This window comes from Cloeon dipterum, chromosome 4 (genome assembly GCF_949628265.1).
Source record: "Cloeon dipterum chromosome 4, ieCloDipt1.1, whole genome shotgun sequence".
Lineage (NCBI taxonomy): Eukaryota > Metazoa > Arthropoda > Insecta > Ephemeroptera > Baetidae > Cloeon > Cloeon dipterum.
In genome coordinates this window covers 13361726-13373728 of record NC_088789.1, presented here as the reverse complement: position 1 = coordinate 13373728, position 12003 = coordinate 13361726, and the positions used below count along the sequence as shown (strand labels likewise).

General features: G+C 38.7%; 1 protein-coding gene across 1 annotated transcript in view; it reads left to right on the top strand.

Moving 5' to 3' along the window:
* Window positions 1-1528: 1528 nt before the first annotated feature.
* The window catches only part of igl (igloo), a 45197-nt gene continuing 34722 nt past the window's right edge, over window positions 1529-12003 (top strand). Inside the window, exon 1 of the mRNA XM_065488230.1 lies at window positions 1529-1748. Coding sequence (XP_065344302.1) covers window positions 1544-1748 — 205 coding nt within the window. The 5' untranslated portion in view covers window positions 1529-1543. The remainder of the gene's footprint in view (window positions 1749-12003) is intronic.

Here is a 12003-nt window from a genome sequence, read left to right as displayed (position 1 = left end):
AAAGTTTTTGCCATTATGAACTAACCTTTTTCAAATACATAAGAAAAATTTGAACTACTCAAGGAATCAAAAATATATCAATAAATCTTATAAATTTACTAAATGAATGATAAAATTGAAACACAAATAAAAAGTAAAAAATAATTTAAAATTGTAAGGATAATATATATATTCCTTACTCTATACATATATTACATATAAATTAATATAGAATTTGCTACAATGGAATAAAAGTGCGGGAAAGTCTATTATTATTATTATTCTCTCTGGTGATTTGGATAATGAGCGCATAATATATGGTGATTTCAAATAGTTACATAATGTCAAATGTAACCGACGAAACACAAATTACGATGGATTTTGTCCAAATCGACCTCGTCATTCAAACTGTGAAATATATATTTTCAAGCTCAAGCTGAGCATGGCTCTGAGCAGTGGACGAACAGTCCAGGCGTGGATGGTATTTTGCCGACTATACTTTCTACTTCATTACTGACTAATCGTCCGGTTGTTGGACCACCAGTTTGGACAGTACCTTACCATGAATGGAATATTTTTGGGCTATACCTGAGATCAATCATGAAAGCCAGCACCCAGACTAGGACAGTCTGTTTATAGGTTTGAAACCCTTCATAAAATAGACCTAGAGGTGATTATATAGTAAGAACAGTAAGCAAGCCTCTATCAGGTTATAGGAGCTATAAGACATTGATATACAAATATGGTGTGCAAAATTAATGGCAGCAATATTTATATAACATATTATAGCAATTAATTTTAATGCTATCGTTTTCAATAACAATAACGATAAATTTATGATTTACATGTTAAAAAGTGCTATCAGTATAGCTGTGTATACAACCCTCAATTTTATGGCATCCATAAATTTGTTGTGTGCTATTTTAGTTGGACGAGAAATTTGATTTTGTGGTTCAGGGACATAATAATTGACTTGTTCTAAATTGACTCTTTCTTCAATTTTTCGGCGTGACAAATATATCAAACCAAAAAAATAATTGCTTTATCGGTTGTTTCTTTGTATTTCCTCTCATTATGAAGACATGAAACAAACAAAACTGTATATTTTGGCTGTAAAAATATACTGGTGAAATTTGCGTCTTTCAAAGTCCAGTCGCAAATTGTCCGCTGGCCAAGCTTTTGGAGACTTATATTATGCGCACGCGGCCACAATCAGCGGCGTTGAGTTTGGACTGCCGGGGTTTATCGCAAATTTCCTCAGGCGCCAGTAGTGCCGCGAGTCCGCCCCGCACGCTTCATATACGTACACGTTTATAATAAAACTGTTTAGCGATGCAGGCACGCGATTATATCGACTTTACATTCTTAAGGGCCTCAGGCGAGCGCCGTGTACGTGCAGGCAGATCGAAGCCGTCCGCACACCAGCATGCACCTCGCACGACCACTTGGCCCGCGCTGCGCCCGCTGACTTTGTTTTGAAAACAATTCGCGCGAGGGGACTTCTCGCGAAGGCCGCTGGGCCTCGCCGCGGACTCTTTGGACTTTATGTGCCACAGCGAACACGATGGGCTGCAACTCGAGCAAAGATGCTGTGATGCCCGTGCAGCCGAGCAACTTCAACGACCCCATGATGAACAAGCCCATGGAGGGCTTCACGGACTCGATGGGCCGCGAAGTGAAAGCCGTGGTCGAAAACGGCACCGACGCCGCCCACCGCATGGCCGAGCGGGCCAAGCAAGAGGCTATGCAGGCCGTCGAAGAGGTCGTAGGTGAGTATGAACATGAACACACACTTTGTCGCCTGCTTTGCGCGATTACACCCCATTTATCATTCCAAACAAACAGTCTTTGCGTGTCAAATTTACAGTTTTGTAAAAGTAATTACACAACTTGATCCAGCTCTCTGATAACCTTGGAAATTCCTTTTAAATGCGTTTGTGGTGCAAATAACTTTTATTCTTATAACGCTCTAATTCACAACTCTCTGCTGTTGCAAAGCATCAGGGGTGATTGAACAAAATTTGTAACAAATGAAATTGCTAACAGCATACTATCGTCTCCAACTTAACTGTCAACTTGTCTCAGACGACAACTGCGTAGTTAAGGGTCTAAAAAAATGCATTTTTTATTTAAATCTGAAGCGCCAACGTTTTAGCAAGAGTTTTAAGCAATTTAAATTCCCGCAACCATTGTTGGCCTATGAGTGCTTTCAATATACGTCTATGCAAATGAATGATAAGGTGGAGATCTTGACAAATGTGCCAGTAATGGACGAGCGAATGAGATTCTTCCAACTTATTTCCATTGGGAGACATGAACGGCTGGTATTTACCGTCTGCTCTCTGATGGCCACGTGAAAAGACGCCTTGAATGAAAGTGATGCTTTAGTTATGGCGCAACAGGAGCTAACCTGTGAAAGAAGTACACAAAAGCAGGCGTGGGTGCACCATTTTCTCATTCAATCGCTATTTCCATGTTATTTCTTTCGAAATGTTAACTTGTTTATAAATTCAAGTTTTTAACATTTCTACTTAAGTGAAAACTTTTGAATAGCATTATTAGCCTAATATATACCTATAATCTATGTACTACGTAGATTTTTGCCCTATGTAAATAATGCTAACAATAAGTGTTGAGACTATTAATCACATATTTTAAGCGTTTGAAACAATAAATAAAAAATTCGCTTCCTCAACTTTGAACAGTTTTTCTTAATTAGACACTAAAGTATGTCAAAATTGTCATAATAAAATAATGTCTATCTAAATGAACAAATTGAACACTAAATAACCCAAATAAAATAAAATAAAATTTTGATCTTATTTAAAAAAATCTATAATTTTTTACTAAAAATAATTTGTTGCTAATACTTTTAATGCAAATATATTACATTTTGAAAATAATTTGAAAGTTGTTTCTATGGTATTTCACCTTGCCTGTCGGTAAAACATTTGAAGAGTACCAAAGATTTCAAACTGATCCAAAAACATTATAGTTGACAATAATGCGATTTAGTTTTCAAAATGAAATTTTTTGTGATTGAACACAAATGAAAAGTAGAAGAAGAGTGAGACAAAGTGTTTAATTTATCTTGAAGAGTTGTTTTTTTTTCTTGAAATACACTGATGTTCTCATTAAAGCCCATATTCGGCCGCAAATTTTTCCACACGCGGTAGCACTGAAAACAATTCTCTGGCACTTCGACGCTCACAAAAGGAACTAACAGTTTCATAATGTGCGCTTTGGTTTTACAATATCATCTCGCACGGCAGCAACAAATCGATGCAGGGAATTATAATGTGATTGCAATTTTGGCCCAAAAAACGTGTCATCAAAAAGGTCAAATTACAATAACTCTCACCAAAAAATAATAATTTTTTGATTATTTAAATTTTGTAAATTCTTTTTCATAGGTTGAAATTTCCTTTTGATTGAACGTCAAAAATGAAGCGTTGATGATAATCAATCAAATAATATGCATCGAAACTCAAACAGCTGTGTTTGCGTGGGTATGTATTTGGACATCCATCAGCCTGATGACCCTTTCATTATTGATGCGAATGGCGAAAGTGTCGGGGTGTTGGGTCTGCATAGCAAGGTATATTGCGAGTCGCCAAATATTGATTTCCGCAATTGCAAAGAACCGAGAGACGACAAAACGAATAAAAAACGAGAGCTAGACAAGCGAGCACCTTGCGCGACAAAAGGGTGAACGAACCGCGAAGGACCTATCGATTGTCTGAATTACTTTCGCCTACAGGCAGTGCTATCGAGATTTTTATCTGCAAACCGACGGGTAATCACTCCCGTAGAATAGCCAAACAAGTATATACATACGAGTGTGTGGTAATAAAAAGAACCCAAAGAAACAAGCATTGTGCACGTCGACGTGTAATTTATTCCATTTTGGCGGTCTAATCAGTCTGCAGGAGGCCTATTCATATTTCTGCCGGTATACGTGTCGGACAGAATGTAGCAATCTTCTGGCCCTTGACTATAGTAATGAGTCGTGACGGAGAAGAATGATAATAAAATTCGAGGGTCCTACGTGGAAAATATGGCTTGCTTTAATGGCGCGTCTAATGCCTAGGCGCATGGGCCTACGCTTTATCTGCTTTCCTCTTTCTCCTCTGCCAGAGAAATTGCCCGCGCGCGTTCTTATTAATTTACATACAGACTGACCCGCTTTTTCCGAGCATAATGGTCGGCGTCGGCGGTGGTGTGCTCTATTTTTAACACTTGATTCGCCGACCGCGTGTCAAAATGCAAAAGGGCTCTGAATTACAGACCACCGTGCTCTCGATAAAGGCTTCTCTTAAATTCAAATGAGTCCCCAGGGTTGAACTCCGTGCCTTTTGTGTGCCATGTGCGTGACACTTTTTTCCCAATGTGTCAGGAGCAGACTGCCTTACGTGCGCTGATTTCCAGCAGGCGGACTTGCCTCTGCCCGGTGACCAATAAAAACAGAGTAGGCGATTGATTGCCACCAGCGATAACGTGTGTACATTGCCTTGTAATTGTAATTTAGGCATTTCAACTTAATTTAGGCTGTATATATTTTGTATTGCACGAAAAAGTGTCAAACTACGGTAAAGTTGCTTTAAACGTGTTCATACACACTCACATTACATACTTATCTTTCATTTTCATCTCAGATTCATCAAACTGTTGACAATGGTTGTTAATATCTATTTTTGACAATTTCAGTCGAGATTTTACTCGTTCAAAGCTTATCTGAGTGCAAATTTTCCTCTCGACACTGAAACTAATTATCTTTCAACTATTTATTATGGCCGCTTTTTTATTGATCTGTGAAAGTAGCTCCCCAGATTGTGAAAATGTTAGAGGTGATGAGGAAGGAGGGGGAGAAAATTAGTAGTTGGTGGGAAAACTGAATCTATGGTTACAAAGCTGTGAAATAGCACATATATGATTCCGAGCTCTCTAAAATCAATAAAGCTCGGGAAAGCAGTTAAGGAGAGAACAAGTAATTAAGTGCCAACATGAGAGGCTTATATAGTTTACTGCGTTACACTCTGTGTTGAAATAATTTATCAAGGGATATTATGTTTGTCAGCTGAGCATACAGAAAATTATTATTGCATGAAATTTTAAAAGTTTCAAGTATCAAAGCGATTTTGTTTACTTCAAAGTCTTACGTTGCAAAGAAATTTTCCACGAGCTATATTTCAGCTCTCCTGAGACCTGAGACGGGAATGACTAATGTTCCTGCTGAAAGTTTTTTATGTTTATGTGAAGAAAGTTAAAAGGCAAGTTCAAAATTAATAATAAAGAGAACTCCTTTGATGAAAAAAGTAAGAAAGTAGAGAAGCAAGAACGCGAGGATCAAATTTCAAGAGAGCTTGAGCTTAAGACAATAAGAAGCATCCACGCTCGTTTTGTGAGTAAGCACGAGTTAGTTCAAGTATTGCACGACACACGGCAAAAGTTTTAAATTAGCACTGGCAAAATGAAATTTCGTAAACAAACTCACGGTGAAGTGAAAATGGGGTAGGACAAGTCAGTGCCCGGCACGAATAACACGGGCCCGGAGATGATTAATTAACGAGATGAGAGCGGCTATGGAGCAATTAATTTATAAAGCACGTCGCACCAGCATGGCGGCGACTGATTAGCGAGCGCATAATGCACGCGCCAGGAAATTACCACATCGATCTGTTCCTGCTTGTAATGTTTGTCAGTTGGTTGCGACCAATTTGACGCGTTTGCACAACCAATGAATACTGGCGGTGAGATTCGTCTGATTCTGCTGTTGTATAGATAATGAGGTCTAGGCTGTTGCTGGATGGCGCGCACTTTACCCGCTGGAATACATTTCCATGTCCAGACGACTCGGCCGAGTTGTTCCATTTAATGCCCGTCATAAAGTGTCATTTGCACTCGACTTGAATTATTGTCGGGTTAATAGATGCGCATAAAGTAAGCATGCATCTTTATCAGGACAAGACCTTGCTCCACTTCTTGCCAATGAGGGGCAGTGCCCACTCCACTAGGACATCACCTTCCAGTACTTGCAACATAAAAACCAAGTCACCTAATTCCATAAGAATGAGGCACTCGTAACTAAAGCTGAATTGACCTGCAATTTTCATTTTTCGAATTTGTTAAAAATCGAAAAATTTTAACAAATTCGAAAATATGACCTGCTTTTATTTTTATGATTCGTCTTTCTGAAGCCGATTGTCTCCAGCTATAAATCAGATTGAAAATTACACAAATAAAAATTTACTGATTCCACTAATCCTACTATAAACACCTTTAAATGACGTAAATACGTTAAATTTAGTTACTGTTGCGCATTGATTTTTTGCGGCGAAAGAGCGTCACCCGCACGGCAAAAATGTTCTGCTTTACAGTATCTCGCTCATATTCACGCGCAAGCGTGAGTTATTTTAATGATTGCGGCAACGATGATTTCTCCAGGTTTCACTATTCTATTTTTACTTTTTTTCTAACATGGTCAAGAATATTTATGTATTGAGTCAAACAAAGCAGGCATGAAAATGCCATCCCAAACTATCTCATTGGTCAGCTAACAGGGTCTTTGCGAGACTTATGATTGTGCAAACGGTACGTTTGAGTATATATGGCAAATGGTTGTTGGTTCTTCCGGATTTTTATGACAAAATTCCGATAAACATATTATAAATTATAACAGTTAAATGTTAGTTTTACGATTAAAAATTTAGAGATCGCAGTAAACCAATTATAGTCCTGCCTATTAATTTATTCGTAAATAGCCCATAATACATTGGCACAAATCATTTAAAACAAAGTCTTGTAATGACTGTAAAATATATATACGGCACTTTTGAATGTCATCGCTTTTTTTCTGCTCCGGCCGTGACCTTTCGAATAGAATAGCGTGGAAGCAAGCCAAATTTTCAAGTTCATGCCATGTTAACTTAAATCAAGATACTAACCTTACAAACATTTTATTCCAAAAGCGCTCATCATTCGCTTCTGTAAAATGACTCAAGACGGAATTTCTTGCCTTATCTTATTGTAAGCCTTGCAGGATTGTTGCACGCAAGATGTTGGCGTCTGTATGTATAAATATTAATTGCATATATTATTTCGTACTACTCATTTAATGCCTTGAGGAAATTACAAACGGCTAGGGGCTAAAAATAAAGCCTCTCGCATGCTACGATCGTTTATCGTGTGCTCCTTAATTTCGACACAGTAAATCTTGCGCGGCCATAAACAATAATTACACAGCATTTTCCATTTATAAATTGCGCTAAGACTTTTATATGTTGATAATAAATTAAACGAAATGTCTGGAGACACAGTTCGTCCAATCCATATAGCAGCTCGTTAAGAAATCCATTATCACAAGCATCTTTTACAAATAACGTAGAAAGAGAGAGAGAGAGAGAGAGAGAGAGAGAGAGAGATTTCCAATTGAAAAAATGAGTATAAATGCTTTTGAAAGAGCTGGTGCTGGCTGGAAAATTGGATCGCTTCGCAGCGGACTGCACTGTGAAAAGGGCAGCATTCGTTCAGGCGGATGCTCGCTCTCAGAAAATTCACTGGAGGTAGCAGAAACTGTTGAAAGAGTAACGACCTCGTTAGTTTGCGCGCAACGCGAAAGCGACCCATTCACCTGTGCAGCACCAACAAACCATTTATTCCCATACTTCCTAATTTGACTTTCAAATCTAACACGTCAAGTTAGTTTAGTTGCGGGCCTGATACACTTGCTGCAGAAATAGAAGCCGACGCCATCGATTTTATTCTAATCTCCAGCCGGTCTGAAAAGTATTTTTTTATGAAAGAACGTAGCCACCATGTAGATTTATCGCCCCTATCTCAATAGAACAAAATACCTTCATCCCGTCGCTTCGTACGTCAATAGAAAGGGGAGAACTGAGTAAGTTGGATTTGCGTCATTCGAAATGAGACTTTATTCGTTGGTTTATTCCAAAAAGTTCCGCTTACATTAGGAAGGCTTAAATGAATAATAAATAGCCGAAAAAGACTAATTTTGGTATCGTAATGTCTAAAGACACTGCGTCACGAATCAATTTATTCAACTCTTAATAATAATTGCAAAATTGCATGAAGGATAATTTACACCCATGCACATAAATTTGCATTTCAATGAGTCTAGTAAATATATAAATAAAACATTAACTCACGACCTGATTCACTTCCAGTTGGTCAGGCAATAAAGAAAAAGAGGAAAAGAATGAAGAGGCAATATTTCGTCATTTCGCTCCGTATATTTTCTGCGTACCTGAAAAGCAAATCGGCAAGAAAAGCGATTGAGCATTTCGCACACAATCCACGTCGTCCATAAATCACCGGGTGCCCTTGCCAGCGTGCGAAAAATGATCCAAAGCACAACACCTTCCCCGCTGTGAATGCATAATTAGGCCCAGCGTCCAATCCATCACTGGCCCGTCCGTATCATATTTATAGCCTGGAGGCTGGGAGAGGTGCACTTTGCATCAGACCGTGAAAGCGGAGAGGCAGGCACTCTTTGTTGTTATTTATCACCGGACTGAAAATTGAGAGCTATAGGCAATTTCCTTGTCTCCTGTGTCAGGATGTTTGCATACCTAACAGCTTCGCAGGCGCTAAGGATAAAGTCGGTGTGAGTCTACGCCGCTTGCTCCAATGAGCGGCGGAAGGTTGTGAATAATGGATTGGAAGTTATGGCGGTTTTCTCTCCGTTTATCGTAATTGAAAAATAGGAGACAAAGTTTTTATACGTAACACTTCAATTACTTAACCTTTCCGTATACACAACTAAACGCTCAGCAGTATGTGTGGATTATCATGTTGCTTTCTCCACCATCATCAAAAATTAAATATTTATAAGAAGCCGTAATTTTCGGTGGCGGCTGGCTGAACCGACTGCAGCCGAATTTTGGCCCGGCAGTGGCTGAATATTTTTGCTGGTGGCTGACGGCTGGAGTGGCAGACAAATTTTAAAAGTGAAGTTTGATGGTGCCTTGTGTCCCTTTAGAGACCAATTCTTTTCTCCAGCACTTTTCGACTTTTTAGTTGGCGGCTGGCACAGCATGGATAAATTCACGGCTGCTGGCGGCTGACCACGCGACCTGAAATTAGCCGACTGGCTGAGACTTCTAACAATTAGTAGACAATAAACATAAATTTTTATTAAAATAGAAGACATATATGCGGTAGATGAAATTTTATTCGCCCAAAACTCGTTTTAATTTTGTAAAACTTTGTGCTACGTTGTTCTAAACTAAAAACAATGTGTCGCAAGCTACATTCAACGAAAAATTATAACTCCTAAAAGACCTTAGGCACAGGATATTCTCTTCTTACGAAAAACTTTTTTCAAATTATTGGTCTTTCAGGCTTCTCACGAAGAAAAAGTTTCCACAGGCTGAAAGTTTTAAATTGAATCACGGCGCCGTTCTTCGAGAAATCAATACATAACCGCAGAAACGTAGGCTTTTTCTTCCTCTTTTGTAGCCAACCAGTGAAGGATTCTTCCTTGAAACAATTTCGCTCAACTCGCTTCACACTCCGCCTGAGTGCGTTTCTGCCGTACGATTTTCGGATACGAATATCAGCCCCTGTCGTGTGCAGAAATGTGGAAACATCTTGCGCTGCATTAGAAGCGAATACAATCGTATCATTTCACGTGACGATGCTCCCTTCCCTAATCTCCTAATCGCCTTGTGGCAGCTCTGCCAGACTCAATACAAATGTTATTGTGTGTGTTCTGAATGCGAATAAACCATAATTAATTGCACAGCGTTTAATCTCCGTTGATTTACGACTGCACTTACGGCAGTCAAACCACTTTCGTGTCTACTGCAGCTCAGTAAACGACTTGCATTTAGAAGAAATATGGGAAGCAACACACCTTTGTCAAGATTATCGGTTCATGGTGGCGTCGCACCTGCGCTGCGCACTGGCCGGTAGCGCTCTTTGTATGCGGCACATTACAATAGTATTGTGCAGGTCTGCACGCGAATTTCGAAAAGTTTCGGGAAAAATCTATTGACACCCCGCAACTATCATCGATCATCCCCCTAGCCAAAAATATTCATATTAACCATTCATCTGAAAGTTCTCCTTGGCATGTGCCAAAAAGTTTTGATCACAGTGATACGAACAAGGCCCATAAGCGTCAAGCGAGTGTGCGGCACGCATCTGCCTAGAATTTGCATGACAATGGTGACTTGCTCTGGTTCTTCATTCGTGTGAGTCGGAGAACAAAGCAATAATTGTTCCGTTATGAATGATAATGACGCCACGATTGTGCTTTCTTGCACTGCGCGGTCGATATCATAAAACCAATTATTTCACAGAGAATGTAGTCGCGAGATGCATAATATTTGCTTTGAAATAACGCGATGGACACTTTAATTGGTAAGCTATTTCTCTAGTATTTCAGATTTAATTTTCGATGTTTAATAAGCTCTGGAATTTAGGGAAATAGATTTACTCATAAAGTAATACTTGGCTTTAAAAAAGAAAGCTACATTCAAACCAGTTAAAAAAAATTATAACGAGAATGCATCCAACCTCGAGTTTTTTCTCAAGTACCCTTTTGAAGTTAAGTATTTTATGCTTGGAAAAACAGCTTGGAAATAAATTGTTTCGATTGAATTTTAATACCTACCTTTGAAATAATAAAACGTCCAAAGTTTAGGTTTAGGTCACTTCGAAATAAAATTGATTCTCAAAAACCAATTAAAGTACCTATTGTTACATTTTTATCTTGTTGTAATTTTAATCAAGTTCCATGCTTCGGTTCTCAAAAGTGTATATTTGAAAATCAGACGTCATCATAAATGTTTTATGGAAAGTGTTAATAGACGGACAAGACTGTCTAGGTGTGACCCCAAAAAAACGTTTGAATGATTGGCATAATGTTTGCTTGTTTTATATAGGTGTTGCATGCCCCAACCTTGTGCATTTATTCAAACCACTCTAGTCGTCACAGTAAATACGAACATTGACTCCGTTGGATTCTGTGCATGTAAAACCGAAATTATCTCTTTAATGTCTCATCTGACTGGACAAAATTAATTAGGTTTTAATTTTCTAATATCTTTGTTAAGGCATTCCTCAAGACGAACTTTTCACTTAAGATAAAGACTTGCGTTTAAGGCAAATGTTTGCCTTGGACTGCAATTAACATTTAGATAGTCTGGTGGAGATAATTCTTATTAAAAAGCGCACCAAGCGGAATATAAAGTGCTCTGCCCGGTTATTGAGTCTGCACCAGATTTCCTGATAAAACCGACGCCAGCAGGTCGCAGGGGCAGATAAACCAATAGGGAGAATTTGCTGAGCTCATTTTTCATCTTCCAAGTATATATGTCGATCCCCCTCTGTGGTTTGATCCAATGTGGTGCACAATTTTAATTAAAAATCGCACATCATTAATTTGCACGGATATAAAATCGGGTTCTGTTGTAAACGAAGCAGTTTGTAATAACTGTATTGATTTATTTGTGTCGAGGATTTAACAAATGAACGTAAATATCTATATTGGGAATGCGCTTTGTTTGCCAATACAGCAGATAAACGCGGAGTCCTATAAATCACAGCTTTCATCGCGATTAATATTGGGCGGCGCGGTATTCACGACTTGGAAAAATGATCGATCCGTGACCAGGAATAAAACGCGTGCTTTTCTGCCCTCTCACGAGTGTTCATTCAACCCTTGTGACCTCAGCACCGGCACGAACCCGAACAAATGATCCAGCCCCTCGACTATGCAGGCACACAACAACCAACACGCAGACCCTGCTGTGAAATAATACAGGCAGGCAGAATCACCCGAGCGATCTCTGACACGGAGTTTAATTAATCCTTGATCAGATTCTCTTAACAACTCTTCCTCTAAATGATTCGAGATTTTTAGCAAAAGAAAAAGATATACAAGTAATTATTACGTAATATTTGATTTAGCTCAGTAAGTTTTACGGACAAATTTTCACTAATTAAAATTATAGAAATGAAAAACTAACAAAAATTGATATTAATAATTAATATAAATAA